The sequence below is a fragment of the Natator depressus genome, chromosome 5 (assembly GCF_965152275.1).
Source record: "Natator depressus isolate rNatDep1 chromosome 5, rNatDep2.hap1, whole genome shotgun sequence".
Classification (NCBI taxonomy): domain Eukaryota; kingdom Metazoa; phylum Chordata; order Testudines; family Cheloniidae; genus Natator; species Natator depressus.
The window spans coordinates 106,870,083-106,887,799 of NC_134238.1; the positions used below are offsets into that span (position 1 = coordinate 106,870,083).

The window sequence follows — 17,717 nt, forward strand, 5'->3', positions numbered from 1 at the left end:
AGGTTTCAGAGTAGCAGCCGTGTTAGTCTGTATTCGCAAAAAGAAAAGGAGTACTTGTGGCACCTTAGAGACTAACCAATTTATTTGAGCATAAGCTTTCGTGAGCTACAGCTCACTTCATTGGATGCATTGAGTGAGCCGTAGCTCACGAAAGCTTATGCTCAAATAAATTGATTAGTCTCTAAGGTGCCACATGTACTCATTAACAGTCAGTGAGTTTCTCTTAGATGTCATGGCAGCAGTGGGTCTCAAGAAAGAAGGGCCTGATCTTGTACACCTCCTCTTCATGTGAGTAGCTCCACTGAAACCAATGGGATTTATTATGTGAGTAAGGGTTTGTAGGATTATGTCTACAGAGTCAGAAATACTTTAGACATAGACAGTCTTCCAGTTTTGTTGCTTTGGTTCTTCATGCACCAGAATAGCTCCTGAATAGACCACAAGAGGCTATCATACCAAACAGGGATAGATTTCCCGCTGCAACACTCCTGGAGTCCAGGACACCAAGAAACCTCAACAGATTTTTGTGTTACTATATAATAGCTTATCTGAGTCAAAGAGCTTCCAACAGGACTCTGGGCGGATCTAAATTTAAAGGTATTTATAGTATGCACTATCCATTACCGTTAATAAATTGAGGAGGAAAAATAATGTTTTTCAACGTTTCACTGAATTTGTCTTTTGCTAAAGGAAATAACATAGGATGAGTGTCCCCCCGACTCCTACGCCTTGATGAAAACTCAGCACTGGAATAAACGTAATATACTGTAACTTTTGGTTACCACAGTAACTGAAGAAGACAGGAAAACAATAGGTTATCAGAATGGTCTAGAGTCAAGCTTCACTTCAATAAAATACATAATAACTGGCAATAGGATCAAACCCCTTGCTCTACAAGGCATACTTGTAGCTTCAAATATAAACAGTCAGCAAATTGATACACATATGCACTATATATATTAATGCATGTGTGTACAATGTTTGTACTATAAAGGGTGTAATTTCCAGACACACTAACAAGATTAAATAACAAAATTCTAAAAGATTTGTTTGTAGTTTCTAGGCAATATGTAAATTAAACATTAAATTCTGTTTAGGATACTTTGACATCTGTTTTCAGTGGATTAGAATGAAAGCTGGGGACTCCATACATACATTTGCTGTAATAAACTGTCACTGATCAGTGTTTTTCAAAATATTGCTCATAACTATTACTAGCCAGTAGTCTCATTTGCATGAACTAATATGGTTGCCTCATAAAGTTTCCTCCTGGCTGTGCTAGTTGGTCCCAAACAGAGGATCTAAACCAGTTCAAACTACTCAAATAGCACAGTATTTCTACAGCCCAAGACAAGTGCACAATTTTTCCCATGATAGGACCTAAAATGAATTACTAAGGGTATACTCTAATTTTTATAGTGCCTATCAATGTTAAGCGGCATGACACGTGCATATGGAAGTGAGAACATACTTCTTATGGACTTGAACAAAAGGTCTGTGTATAGACTTTTCAGTAGATCCATCAACAGATCCCAGAACTGTATGTTAATGTTCATCCTATTATGCGACTCTTCAGCAAGCATAGAGATTTCCATTAATATAAATTAAATTTTGACAAGGTCAAACTTTGCTCTGTTATATTTAGCTAAATAACAGTTTTGTCATATTGCGATGGGACAAGATACTTTAAGGCTGTATATAATGTAGAAATGCAGGTCTCTTCTGCTGAGTCAGCTTAGGCTCAGGAGCTAAATCTCTGCGCTGAGATTCAGGATAATTACAGCTCAATCTTAGGTTTCAGAGCAACAGCCGTGTTAGTCTGTATTCACAAAAAGAAAAGGAATACTTGTGGCACCTTAGAGACTAACCAATTTATTTGAGCATAAGCTTTCGTGAGCTACAGCTCACTTCATCGGATGCATCCGATGAAGTGAGCTGTAGCTCACGAAAGCTTATGCTCAAATAAATTGGTTAGTCTCTAAGGTGCCACAAGCTCAATCTTACAGGATAGGGGGAGGGTGGGGCAGTTAGCTCCAATCAGGATATAAAGTGAGTCTTTTGGTGCCAAAGGGAACCAGGGAGCTAGCACATTGACGGTCCAGGAGGGCAACTCTAGAACAGCCAAGCTCAGGGAGGAAGTTTAGGTTGATGTTTATCTTGGTTTATTGTTTCTGAGTTACCAATAAAGCCAAACCCCAGGAAGGGGTTTGAACACTAAGTCAGCATTCACGTCTTCTATTTAAGACAAGGCAGGGACTCAGCCCAAGCACTCCATTACACATTCCATACTGGCGGCTTAAATTCATGGTTTGTAAACACAAGGCTTAACCATGGTCTCCTAACCACCCTTTCCATTCTACTTCTGGTTCACAGAACCGGACAAGCCACCAGGACAATTTAATATTTGTCCCTACCGTGATCCTGATCTTAACACTGGAATATGTTTTTCAGTGCACATGTTTTATGTTACACAAATGTTGGAGGACAAACAGCAGATTAATTGTGGACCCTAATGCTGTGTTTGTTAGTGCTAAGAAGTCATTCCAAATGTTCCAAAAAGGATTAATGCAGTATAACAAGTCTATTTAATTACTGAAAGACCAGTGATCCTCATATTACTATAAGCAGCTTTTCCTTTATTTAGAGTCTGTAAATAGAACAGAAATCATTACATGATAACTATAAATCACGCTACAGAATATTCAGGTTGTAACACCAACAGAGTTAAAAGAATGTACAAGCAGCCATAGAGGACCTTAAAAGAATTATAGCACTGCAACATGTGTGCACGCACACACACACTCATATGCCAATGTAAAATTATGTGAATATTTTAAAATACACATTTAGACACCAACATTTTTCGTTACCGTAGAAGAGGGGAAACATACCCTTTTGGCCTAAGTAAAATGTAGTCTCTGCATCCTTTTTTGAAGATTTCAACTACAATTAAGCCAATTCCAATAGTTAATTTATATTCTTAACCTCTTCAAAATTTCTCCAAAATGTAATAAAATCAATAAAAAGTCTACAACTTATATAACATAAACCCTTATAGATCACTGCACTAGACACAGTGAACTCACCTCTGAAGCCATATGTGGAAAAACAAAACATGATATAGATTACTTTAAATTATGTGTCTGAATCGAGACAGACTAATCAATTTTCCAATTCTACTTTCTGCACAGCTGGTTATTCTTTAACTAACAGACAAACAATAGAATACCTTTTAATGTTAACTCTTTGTTAGCAGCAAACTGAATGGAATCAGTATCTTCATGCTTAAATCCTACTTTGAGGGGAAAGGAGTGGGCAACCTTTATTCCCCCCCCCCCACCTTTTATTTATTTTTTGTTGTTGTGCAAGCATAAATTAAAAGTAAGTTACACTCTTAGAAATAGGCATGTTAATCTTGACAATCTTACAGGGAGGTTATTAGCAAGCCTAAAATATTGTCGTGGGGGGAAGGAATAAGGGAGACAGTGATTTACGGAGGAAAAGGTGAATGGCACAATGAATTCAAAATAGCTCAAGTTACTAATTAAATGTTTTGGATGGCTTCAGTTTAACCAATGCAGACTTCAGAATAAATGATGGCCCTTTAAAAGAAATTGAAAAGAAAAAAAATAATAAAATATACTAAATCACTTCCAATATCAAATAAATGTGAAGAACGAACAACCATCACCTGCCTTACAAACAAGATCTATCAAAACCATCTATAAGATGTAATAAGTTGTACTCTCAGTGTCCATTCAAGTACGTTAACATAAATTTTAACTGCTGTCATCAGTTTCTTTCATCTCCGAGTGTTCTTTTTACGATCAAGCATGTTTACGTGTAGGGTGCTTTTCCCACAAAGTCTGAGTAACGAGGATATGTGTGTGGCCCTCCAGAGGTATTGAAGGGTGATAAAATTCATACACACCCACAACCTATGGACAAGCCACAAGGCCCCATCCACAAAAGCCATTCCAGCCAATGGTTCCTACAAGGCTCCCATATACTGGATATAGTAAGTGTGCATCTAGCAGCCTCACCTCCAATGAGCCGTCTGCAGCATACAGACACCCCCACCACCCCATGCAGCTGCTTTCCTACCCCCTGCCTTGCTGCACAGTACCACCACAGGGCATTAAGTGGAGGATTGCTTTGTGCTGGCCTTCCACACTGAGGCAAATTTCACCCGTAGGGCATGAGACGATTGAGGTACATGTGCTGGAGATGGGAAACTGCTACACAGCATAGAACCCTTCTTTGGACTGGGCACTGGCATGAGGATTTGGCTCACAGTGGAAAAAAAAAAAGTAAGAATTGTAAACTTTTTAGTTCATATCTATCTGCTTACATGGCCCCCATCACCAAAGCATCCATCTATCTCAATAATGTTTTAATGTATTTGTCCTCACGACACCCCTGTACTATCACCCCACTTTTACAGATAGGGAACTGAGGCACAGAGACACTTACATAACTTTCCCAAGGTCACAAAGAAAGTCGACAGGAGAGCAAGGAATGGAACCGAGGACTACAGAGTCCCAGGTTACCACACTAACCACTGACCCATACTTCAGATTATCATCACAATGACACCATTTGAAGACGTACAGTCTAGTTTGTGTCACTAGATACGCCCTTCGTTGTACAGCCACGTCGGAAAAGAGACAGGAGGCAATGGAAGTCGTTTAATTAGGCTGCAACTTTATTCACTGCAAATATCTGGGAATACCCCAGTAATAAGCTGTACAGGGCAGGTTATCATTCTTTCCTTAATTCTTCCCCCTTCTTGGGAGAGTTGCCATCAGCCCTCCCACTTTCCAGTGTGGCCCCAGCCAGCCCATTGCTGGGATCCTGCTGCCCTACCCTAGTTTGAGTGTTAAGGGAACTATAAAAGGAGGGGGGTTAGCTTCCCAATGAACCAGGTGTAAGGAGCCCCATACCCCCGCCCCAGCTTCCTTAAGGGATGCTTTCTCCTAAATCCCATTCCACTCCATTTTATTCAGTAAACATAACCCTTCTATAATAAATACCTATGCTGGACACTGTCACATTTTTTTTGTTACTTAGTTGTAACATTTTAACCTAACTTTCCTGCCCGCCCCACTGGGTTTCTGATCCACACTGGGGAAAGCAAAAAGACAAACAAACAAACAAAAAAACCCACTCTATCTCAGCCAAGGGGTGCTGGAACAATGTATAATGGGGGTGCTGAGAGCCATTCAACCAAACTGTAAACCCTGGATATGATGGAAACCACTTCAAGGCAGGGGGAGCGGCAGCACCCCGAATTCCAGCACCTATGAAGTAACAAATCCACGTTTGAGAGACAAGGTGGGTGAGGCAATTTCTTTTATTGAAACAATTTCTGTTGGTGGGAGACACGTTTTTGAGCTTGCACAGAGTTCTCTCACCAACAGAAGTTGGTCCAATAAAAGGTATTACCTCACTCACCTTGCCTCTCTAATACCCTAGGACCAACACAGCTGCAACAATACTGCACACTACAATGCAAGTCCATGTTTGACATTTTCATCCTAAAGTACTATCAAGGCCAAGCCCCCTTTCCAGCATATTACATTCAAAGGGTGTTTTTGAAAGACACATTAAAGTGGATATAAAGTTCAAAAACTGAACTAAGAGCATCTGACTGATACAGATTGTGGCAATTTCTCTTGAAAGAGATAATGATTCTACACTCACTAAAAGAAATGGAATTCTTTTACACAGCAAAACAGAATGTCGTGTCCCTCTAACTAGTAATCCCTCTGCCACCTCTTCCACCAGGGAGGGCTGCCAATTTGTCCCCATCACTGTCAGCAGACAAAAGATGACTATTACAGCCAGACCATATCAAACAGAAGACACAGCAACTCCAGAGGGATGCCTTGAAATCCACTGGGGTGTAAAGTCAGGGCTGAAGCCTTCTTGTCAGCTATTACCACAAAAGAATCAGAGGAAACAGTGGCACTGTTAAACAATGGAAAGGTCAAGCAGTTCGTAGCCACTTCATGACCCAGACAAGTCAAGGTCAAGAGATTCAGGTAGCAACTTGGCCCGGGCATAAGTTACAGCACAAATGACTTGTTTTAACAAATCAGCTTTGGTCAATTAAACCTAACAAGACATGTTGCATCACGTAGCAGGGTTCCTGACACTAAGGCCAGGAGCTGAGACTGGCGTAATAAAACAAGGCTTTTAACATGGCATAACAAATTTAAGGTAATCCATCCAGAAACTGCAGATGTCAGAATAATAAAATACACGTTGTCCTGACTAGAAAACATTTTCACAGTTTTAAATCAGAGACATCGGACCATAATTGTCCCTTCAATACCTTTGCAACCTTCTCACTGGCATTAGTAGAGAGTTATATACATACATGAAGCGGAGAACTGACTCTACTATAAATACTGTTGCTTAGCTACATATGATGCACTTCTAGATTTGAATATAAGTTTCTGTACAACTTGCTATGAACTAATTTGACCCAGAAATCAAGCTGAAAATCATTATTTTTGACCAATGTGGTTTGCAAAAAATCAAGATTTCTTTTTAATTTCAAATATATTTTGTCTCTGAATATTTATAAAACTTTTAAATTACAGAATTTGAAACTTCTATGTTAGATAATATGCATATTTTATTTGGTTCTATTTTAGAGAAAAAAATAAATCCGAATAGTTAATGTTCCAATAAGTGGATTTTATTACAGAAGCAGTTTTGGGAGCATACTGAGAAATGTCTGACTAAAAAATAAATCACACATACTGTGTTCAGCATAAAAAGCTGATACTTCTCTCTCATTTATTTAAATTCATCCCAAGTGAGACTGAAGAGTACAACAACTAATGTTAATACTGCATTACGGTTGAAGAGTCATGTGCACAATTAGGATATCCAGAAATTAAAATTAAAAAATTCTACACTCTTACAGAGGAGCAAATAATATGGAAAATGCTACATATGTACAGTATGCTTGAGTTAATAGTGTATTAGAAACCTTAACTTTTTGAATTTCCTAACTTGTGTCCTTGATTTTTCAACAGTAGTACTGCATTACAGTTAGTTTTTGTATTTAATTTCCCTGTTCATTGTTTTTAAGGGTGAAAATAATTAAAAGGCCCTTAGAGTTGTACAGCTACCTTCGGTAAAGGTATCCTTACATAGCGAAGGACACGGAGAGCTACAAAGGTGCCCTTATGCTTTAGTTTTAAGGGCACCTTTACAATAAAAATGCTTAAGGCAACTCAGGACTAAAGGAAGCTTTAATGGGTGAGCTGTCTTTAGCTACATTCTTATGGGAATACTACCTAAGGTCCTCCGTAGTTATGGGTGGCCTAAAGTTAAAGTGATTCAGTGTGTACCTGATATTTTAAGTGATGGGGGGGAGGGGGAGGAGGAAATGGAACACACAAGAAGTAAAGAAAAAATGTCCTAATGCTCATGTAAAAAAAGTGCTGATTTAAAAATGTATCTAACACTAAAACTAATGAACAAATTTAGGAGTTCCTAAATGTATTATTTAGGAACTCCTACCTCAATTGAGGTTATTCCTACCTCAATTAGGACAACAACAAAAAATCAAGTCAAGTTTGACGTTTCTAACTCTAACCATTTCTAATTTACACTAAAGCAAAACTTCATTTGAATCTTTTTTTCCCCCAACACACACAACTCAAAAAATGGCCAAAACAATTCAGCTCAAAAACTTTTAAAGAAAAGTAAAAAAATCACCTTTGTGCTGAATTCAAGCTTGGAAAGTTTCAGTCCAAAATTCATTTGTTTGAAGAAGTTATTAATAAAAAGGTGGGGAGAGGAAGAGAGATGATACTGCAAGACCGCAACTCAACCCTATTCAGTGCTCACTGCTCACAAACAATATAATATACACGCACACAAATCAACTCGCTTTTCCCTTTGACCAAGATAATAGTATAGGACTTTTTTCTCATTTACTAACCTTTGAGCAGCTAAACCTCCAATTTAAATCTAGGATTGCTTTGCCTCTATTTACGTTTATTAGCAACTGTTTCTATAAGTTCTAATGGTATTAAAAAAAAAAAGAGTAAAACCATGAAGAGTGGCATCTTGTTACTATCTAACAAACCCTGGCTAATCAGACAGGCTTTTTTCCCTTTTTCACATTCACTTAGCATCGGAAAAGTATCTCCAGAGTTAAGGGATTTCTTCTCCATCCTAACATGTAAGTTTATTAAATCTATTCCATTAAATTAGCAGTAGAACTTGACAGGGTATTTTAAGTTCATCAACCCAAATGATTACTGTAAAGCAACATACCACCTTGCCACTGAGAAGGGAGTATAAGTCTTTAGAAAGCCTCTTGAATTGTTATGCTTGGCATTGTGGTACGCTGCTGTAATAACCAGAGCTTCCGATAGCGTAACCACTAGTCCTTGAGATTTCCCAAGTTACTCCTCCACCACAGGGAGGGGCTGAGGGGAAAAAAAAGTTGGACATCTTAGCCTGAAAAAACCAGGTGGGTTGCTCAGTTACCCTCCTTTAGCACAAACAATGCATGCACCTTTAAAGTGTGTCTATTGACAACACTTCTGTTGTAATATACTTCAAAATATAAAGTGTGATAGTATTAGTGTTTAATTCAGTTTTAACTAAGCCTTCACTGTAACTATAGACATCTTCAACATATAGGAAAATGAGAAGTTTTTTAAAAGTTGCCTTTGTCTCTTATTTTAACCATTTCCCTTACAAATTAATAAAGTTATTTATGTTTTAAAAAGAAGCATTTTTTTTTCACAATTCTGAGTATTTTTTTTGTTTGACCCTATCATGAGGCAATAATCCAGTGTTGACTTCATGGCCTGTTGCCATGGAAATTAATGTGATATCAGAAGTTAAAGATTATGCCCTAAACTTTCAAACAGTGCCACAGGATTTAACCACAAAACTCCCCTTGACTTAAATAGGAACTATGTTGCTTAATCCTGTGGAGATGACTTCACTACTGAGGCCATGAGGAACAGAAGCCTTCTTGAAATACATCTCTTTCATACATGCCAGGAACATTATCATTAAATATTTAAAAGTTCCTCCTTCTCTCTGGCCAACCCTATACCACCACCAAGAGTGCCACTTTGATGGGAAACTAACAAAAAAAAAAATTACCATCCATTTTGGATTTTAGTTCTGCCTTCCAAAATGTCAGTAGACACACACAGACCAGAAAAACAGGAATAGCATGCAGTCTTATCAAATATTTTAATTCCCTATATCTTCATGCACAAAATATTTGCAAGAACCATTTAGAAAACATTACCACATCCATGTTCACATCTAATTAACCATCTTTTAACAATGAATGCACGTCATGCCTGTTCTTTTCAGCACAGATGAGGTACCGTATGTATTCTCATGCCAAAAGAAGCATGTAGCATTTTTTCAGTTTAAATATTATATTTTCTTCATAATTCCAGTTAAACTGGGATTGATCAAAGCAAACTGATGTTTAAGAAAAATATAATATAATGATCTGCTAGCTAAAGATAAACCACAATTTTAAAATCAGAATTGATAAAATATGAAACTTGTTCTTCTGATCCATATTGGCTCTCTGTTCCAAAAGTGTGATTGCTACTAACACAAGGGTTCAGTCTGCCATATCAGTACCTAGATGCCAAGCTTCCATACTGGCAACTGGGCTCTGATAGTTAAACCTGGAACTGCCTTGTGAAGCTATATGTCATGACTGAAGTTCCATGCCACGACAAGGACTAACCCATATAATCTAGTGGTTAGGAAGATGTTAGTTGGAACTATTTGATGCTGTTCCCAGTTCAACACTGATTTATTGTATGAACTTAGTAAGTCACTTAACCACTGTGCCTTGGTGTACCCTTCTGCAAAATAGTTATAATACTTAACTTTATGTTCCCATATTAAATTTTCACTAATGGGCCAATCCTGCGAGGTAATGGGAGTTAGGACAAGTAGTAATTCAGTGAATTCCTTATGGGCCCATTTTTGCATTCATTGAACACATAGTGCACAAGAAGTGCAAACTCTGGTCCTAAGTGTATGAGGATGATGTAGCACTTTGAGCACCTGCTTATCACCAGCATTATGCAGCAATATATTGTTGCATATAGTTTTCAACCGAATAAAATATCTTCAAACTTTATTCCTAAACTGAACTAATCATCCTAAATAATTTCATGCACTTTTTAAACACTTAAAAATTCCCACTTTGATATTCTTAACTATGATCTAAAGTTTTAGTAATATTAATAAAAAATATTAACAAAGTATACTTAGTTCAATGTCAGTTACCTAAAAAACAAAACCTAATAAAAAGATTGAACTAGTATTTCACTAGTTAACTCTTATAACTCAGAAGTGCCATTTTTTTAAAATTATTAAAATTTCTTATTAAATGAAGTTACACTTTTCATAGGAAAACAATGCATATGGATTACTATGATATTTCACATTAAAAGAGTGATGTGACCATTAAAAAAAAGTAACCATAATTGTCAATGTTAAAAAGACTAAATACTGTTTCAAATCAATGCAGTTGAGACACATGGACTTCTGTGTTCCTGTTCAGATTATCTGAAAATGTACTTAATAACAGTCCAAAGTACAGTCCAAAAATCAGTAAGCCTGAGTTAGTTTAAACTGCAGACTGTTGAAGTCATGTGGTTTGTACAAAGTGCCAGCACACAACAGTTGCTATCTCTTGAGATCTGTAAACTTCCTAGTGGTGCAATAGATGCATTTTTCCACACATACAGCTCTCCCCTACCCACTCTTGAGAAAGCTCAGTCTACACCCTCCCTTCCCCCTTTCTGTTCCCCCCGCCTCCTCCTTTCCCCCAAACAGACAGGACACAGTCTGGCGATTCAGGGACTCACGTAGGCCAGACTTCCTTCTGTGCAGCCCTTTGGGTAGAACTGCTAATCCTTATTAATTAAAGAGATAATGGTGGTTAACCAGAAAGCAGTATTAATGCTAACTATCTAGGAAACTTCAACAGAAATCATTTAGCCTTTTTGTTGATTTCCTGGTAACAGAACTGTGCAGCTGGAATTCTAACATCTTGATGTTTTAAGAACTTAGAAATTTAGGAGTGTCTGAACTATATCAGACTAAGCGGAACTGTATCTTTTTGCTGCACTTATACTTAGAAATTATTTTTAAAGCGCCTTCCCTGAACTCCTGATTTAGATTAGTACCTGGGGTTAAAGCTCTCCAATTATATCACTCTTAGACCATGAGAAAGAGAAGAGTGTAAGCATAAGGTAATATAACTGGTGTGAGAAACACACTGTGATAGGAACAGGCACATAAAAAACACTTCAAAACACTTAATGCATCTACTATTATTTAAGTCTCTTAGACTTCCAAAACATTTCTCAGGGTGCACTGTGCTTCATTCAGTATGCGATGAAATACCTAATATTAAGGGTTGTATTTTATTTATGTTGAAAAAAATTAACAAAGACAACATGGGGATTAAGAATTCGCAGATGAGAAACATCACTGTAGATATTTTATGGTTTAGAAAAACAGCAATGCAAATTTTAAAATCAGCTGTTGTAGGATTAAGTAAAACATCTATAAGAGGAAAGGATTTTATATTATCTGAGGTTCTACTGCAGCAAACAAGTACAGCAGCTTTCATTCAGTGATTGTCAAAAACTTTCCAATGTGCCCACTGCAATGCGGATGCCAACCAACGAATCAAAGGCATTCAGCAACTAGACAAAGAGGGTCTGATGCCAACCTCGGTGCCACTGGCAACCATTATTGGCATCAAGCACATTGTCTGCCTTCCCCCTCCTCCTCCTGGCACTTGACAAACAAAATGGCGGTTCTTGTAGCAACGAAACACAGCATAAGCGCTGCACTGATTGAATCAAATACCACCAAATGATTTTATGGACTGAGATGTAGTTCATACCAAATGATACACGCTGTCTATCGGATAACAAAAAAAATCTAGTTTTGTCAACAGAAATGGTAATCATGGCATTTGCTAATTTTTTTTTTAAATCAGAAAAAACAGACAGATATATCACACAGGCAGAACACCAGAGAAATAAGTTTTTAAAAAGAATTATTTTTATGCTAAGCATTCCAATGACCTAGGTATACAGCATAATGTAAACTTTAGTTTTTTTCCCCGAAACCACTAAAAGCAGCAATACTGAAACCCGTGTCAAACCCCTTCTAATTTTTTTTTACATTCTGCAAGAGAAGAGGGTGCTAATAAGAGGCAGGGGGAGAAAATAGCTGAATGTTGAGAGAGGAGCAAAAAGGAGAACCAGGTAAAGTTGGTCAGCGACAACGCTTGATCAGCTGGGTCTTTATTTCTTCCTTCAAAAGAAACATGGAATACAAGAAGTAGAAACCCCTTTTATAAAGAACCAAAAGGATATTGACATTTCTAGATCTGGAAATTGTCAATATATTGTAACATTACTCCACACTGCAATGCGGATGCCAACCAACAAATCACAGGCATCCTAGGCTAAACAAAGAAGGTCTGATGCCAATCCTGGTGCCACTGGCAACCATCATTGGCACTCTAACTATTCTTCCTCATGTTTTCTCCCAGTCATTTAAAAAAAAACAAAAAACCCTCTATTTTGTTTCACCTACTTATTCTTTTTTCATATTTCTTTCAGGAATTGTTTTTATTTCTATACTTAATGTATATGACATAATTAAGTAGGTTTTCATATACCAAAAAAGAAATAAAAAGTCATGTGGAAGATAAGCATGCAGTCAATGAAACTGCTCTATCTTTTACAAAACATAACATCCTTAATCAATTACACTGCAATTTGCCATAACTGAACTGCTCTCGATAAAGAAGAGAAAGATTAAAAGCTTGACAGAAGAAAAAAAATACAAAGTTAACTTAACAGGACTTCCTCAAAAGTAGAGAGCCACCACATGTTAACAAGAGATTTACTGCAACGCAGTGAGATACAAATTAGATGCACAATTTACAATAAACAAAGGGTCTACCAATGGTGACTTGATACAAATAATTTAATCAATTTTATCTTCCAGTATATTTTCTTAGTAACTCCTTGTATCTTTGGAAATATGAATGGTGTCATAACATTAGCGTACGGTTATTTTATTCACGTCTATTTTGACACTTAAAATAACTTATTTTGTCAATTCATCCAAACCAATAATCCAGTAATGCGTGTCCCCCAAATCCTGCTTCCCCATTTCAAGTTAAAGCTCGCTACCAACTTAAAAATTGACAAAGTTTAAGAGATTATACCGACCCTACGTTTCCTTGGTTCCAGAGTTGCTTGAACCATTTTGTTTCCTCTTGTAGTCTTGACTTTCAGAAAGATATATTTTACAGACAGGTAAAATGTGTTAGTATTAAGGCTATGTCTTACTATATGTATTTCCATAATGTCATTTCCTGAACTTTTTGCATTAAAGAAATTTAGAGAGTTATAACATATCATTAAGATGTTTTGTTTGAAACTACCACAGACAGTATACACTTTTCTTTTTGTTTTCCTGGATCAGCTTTGCCAGGTTTTGCAGCCACATCAAATCACTGCAAAACAACCAAATGTTGTATATACACTGTGTACTGCTGAGAAAAAAAATAAGCTAATAAAAAACAAGCAGAACCAACTACCGAATTATATTTTTTCATTATGAATAATCCAGCAAAACTCACTGTATTTAATTTGCTTTACTTAAATTATATGATCATAACACACAATTTGGGGAATTAAATATGAATTTTAGAACAGAGGTTCATTAAAAACTTATTGTTGTATGTGTTGTTCTACAGAATTAATACAATAAATAGTATGTAAAATCTATAGCCAAATGAAGGTAGGTGCCATTTTACTTTTTTGGTTTTTTTGTTACTAATAAAAGCCATTTAGTTAATTTCTCAGTTAAATCCCCTAGTTATATACAGCACATCAGATAACTGTCTGCCATCTGCCTTTCTGCAGGCCATTTCTGCCCACCACCAGGCCAAGTTATGAAATGGCCCACCATCTGTGGCAGTTCAAACTCTACCCAGTTTGGATTTACAGCTAAAAAAGAAATGCTTTATTAATGTGGATAATCAGTAATATAAAGACTTCTAGAGGACGGTACAATTACAAGAGAATTAAAAAAAAGACCTATAAGAAAGAGTGTGCATTTCATGGGTTTCAGAAATATGAAAACATGTATCTACTTGGATCCATCTATGATTCAGATGACCTGCAAATGAATACTTTTATCAATGAATTATATACATAAAGTTTAACAAGCAAAATACTTTTTCTGAATCATCTGTAGAGCATTTTGAACAGCTGGTTTCCTTTTAGTCCTATATCTCTAAGTTGAACTGCTTCTTTTTTTTTTTTTTAAGTGTACCTAGTATTTTCCATATTTAAACAATTCTTAAGTAAAATTATGTGTATCAGTATACTATGAAAATATTATTTTGATGGAAAAATTTGGGCAAATCTGAATCAAGCATCTTTGAAAAGTAAAATTCATATCAGTAATTTGAAGTGGTTCATACAATCAAAGAGTGGTTATTAAAATATGAATAAAATGCAAACATTGCATGCTATAATTCTGACTATATAACAACAATATTTTCTGGGGCTGTATCAGTGTTTCTTTGCTAAATCCTTTTTCATGTTTGATTTTTATAACAGTTGAGAAAGTTTAAAGTTGCTCTTCAGAGCAATCAGATTGTTCAATATAAGCACAAGTCATTGAATACAAGTAATTAAAAGAAAATGTAAATATTTATATTTTGTACGTATGTTTCTGTGCAAGTACACACATATGTATGTATACACGTACACATACATAGCATATGTCATTAATGATGTTGAAAACAGACCTATAAAATATTAATATTTTCTGGAGTACTAACTGCAAAAAATATCCAACATATTGCCATTTTTTGACAAAAATGAACTTCAAAGGAACTCAAATATTCCTTGTTCCTTTTGCAAGAAAAACCAGCATGTATGTCATATGCATGTGTCAAGCACATATGTTCGTTGGAGTGAACGTGTATCTGTGTATACGTATACATGCTGACTTACAAATGTGTACATACCTAAGTTTTGTATATACGCCACAGAAAAATGTGTCATTGGAAGTCTTCCCTTAAAAGAAAAAAACCTGCTTGGAATCAGTGTTTGACATACTAACATAGAAACACAACAATCTGCTTCCTACCTTGCTCCTGCACGTAGTATGCCAAAAACAAATCAAGCTCCTTGACTGATACTGTTATGTGATGTGGCTGGACGCAAAGTGCTGGATTTGTGCAATGTGGGGATTTCATGAGTCGCTCTCCATCCGTACTTTCCAAGGGGATGCCTTTGAACAGGATCACCATGACTAGATCCAGACGCCAGACTTTGTCAGCCTGTCGCAGGCAATCGATTCTCCTAATCTTACCCTTCTGGTCAGGATTGGACAATACACAGCATGGGTGCTTCTTCCCAGTAACAGTGAGCACAAAATCCTCCCGGTACTCTTGGCGGATATCTTTGCGCAGTTTGGCGAGGAGCCTGGATGCCCACTTCTGTTTAATTTCAGGCTTTTCACTAAGTAGCTCATCCTTGACTGCTCTTTCCTCATCCTTTGACATTCGCTTCTCATGTTTTTTAAAGTACTTGCGTTTTCGAGCCTGAAGGTTGAACCAAGTATAGGCGATTGCACGGACATGTGGTAGAAGTGCCTCAATGAACGGGTGAAATTCATCCTGTTGAAAAAAAAGGTGCGGAGGAGAAAGAAGAAAACTCAAAGTCAGTTTGTTCTCATAATAAAGGCAATAGAGAGATAAGTTTCTGAACATTTTGAAGTGAAAACCAAGATGAAGAAAATATAGACTTAACATTTACAACAATTTCTGCACAACACCCCTTTATGTAATTACTACAACTGGCAGACAAGAGACAGAAGTATCCTGAGCATCACATTTTCCCCACATTTCATCCTCTGAAAGAAACACGTGAAGGCTTTATTTTGTATGCCCTTCAATTCACAATGCTATACAGACTACATCATTTAAAAGAGATGCTATCAAGATGTTTTGTTTCTAACATTTAAAAATTTGACTGATCGGCTAATGCCAAGCAGTACCATTTTACAAAGAGGACACAATACGGTTTTAAAAAATCTGAGCAGAAATGTTCAGAATGCAGGAGCGAATGCCACAGTTCATTTCTCTTCTCTGTGGCACAGAAACACAAAGCATATACATGCTCAGTGTAATGCCACACAGTTCCCGCTTTTGGAGCATGCTCTCAGCAAGAGGCTGCTGGTGGCACAAAGAGCATGCGCCATTAAACTTGATCCATTTTCTTATCAATCGTCCAACATTCCAACACAAACAGCTCCATTCCAGTGGTGGTAACTAGAGAAACCAGTATACGGTAAGGGAAGGTGGGCAAAAGACACAGCATGTAAAAATCCTGAACAGAAGCTTCTGTACTTAGAGCTCTGCATGCCTCCCTCCCATTCCTTTCCTCTCCCTCCCCCCCCCCCACACACACTTAGTAAAATAGAAGTTTATGAAGTTGAGAACAAAATTACATTAATGTTCGTCCAGAAGCTCTACTATCGGATTTGAAGCCCCACGGAGTTAGTTAATTTGTTAACTGATCACATGAGTGTGGCAATTATTCTAAACCCCTTAAAAATCAATCTGAGATGTACAATGAAAAATGGCAACTTGGCACAAACTTTGCATTCTTTGTGTTTCTGCATGCTGTGGCAGGGTGACATTAGGAGTACACCACTGGTCAAACACTACTTTTGTGAAATCCATGCAATTTATTCACATTTTTAAAATATCCTTTCCTGGCATGTGGCTTTACCTGCAGGTTCATATCTTCTACCTCGTTGCAGTGTGTAATGCATTAAAGGAGTAAAGCCTAAATGTAATGTACAAGTATGTCACACAGCAATTCATTCATTCATTCATTTTGCCTCTCTTAAGTAGCATCCTCCATACTTGTTCATGCCCAAATAGGACTTTCCCCCAAAGTACTGTCTACCTCTGTTAACAAATATGAATGTAATTATTCCACTAACTTAACATAGCCAAAACCCTCTACCAAACATTACTATGTTTTGGTTTTGAAGGAAAAGATTATGGGGGTGTCTCTCTATTTTTTATTTTGTAGGTGTTTCTGTTTTTAGGCACTATGCAGTGGTTATGCATCACATTGAATATTGTAATACAATCATACCACAACTTAGCTTTCTTTATGTGATTATACACAAGAATAGAGTATATAAACTAATATTTTAGTTACACTGATAGAAATGGAATGACATATTTAATCAGTGGGATGATTAACTCCATTAGGTAAAAATGACAGAAGAATAACTAATGGCTTCATAATTATAGAGTTCACAATATTTTCTTGGCAACCTATTGGACTTCAGACTGAGATTTTAGTATTAAAAACTTCAAATTTAAAAGCAATTTCAGAGTATTCTGAATGTTAAAATGTTAAGATTTGCATTCGCACCCTTATTTTCCCCCTTCCCCAAAAAAAAAAAGTTGTGACCACAGTTGCACATATGGCCAAACATTACCTTCACAAGAAAAAAAAATCTGAACCAAAATTGAACAGTAGAGAATGCAAATGGTTTTATTACAGTGTGAAACATGAAGGAAGTGATTAAACTGTTCAGTAGTTTCCAGCAGAGAATTG

The 17,717-nt window shown here is 36.8% G+C and overlaps 1 protein-coding gene across 12 annotated transcripts in view; it reads right to left on the bottom strand.

Annotated features, from left to right (window-relative positions):
* Positions 1 to 17,717, bottom strand: part of NFIB (nuclear factor I B) — a 334,297-nt gene that overhangs the window by 187,395 nt on the left and 129,185 nt on the right. For 11 of the 12 annotated variants that reach the window (XM_074953411.1, XM_074953406.1, XM_074953408.1 and 8 more), the window contains exon 2: positions 15,223 to 15,754. In XM_074953411.1, the coding sequence (XP_074809512.1) occupies positions 15,223 to 15,754 (532 nt within the window). Of the gene's footprint in view, positions 1 to 15,222; positions 15,755 to 16,134; positions 16,289 to 17,717 lie in introns of those variants that run through there. The other variant, XM_074953405.1, reaches the window with a different exon arrangement.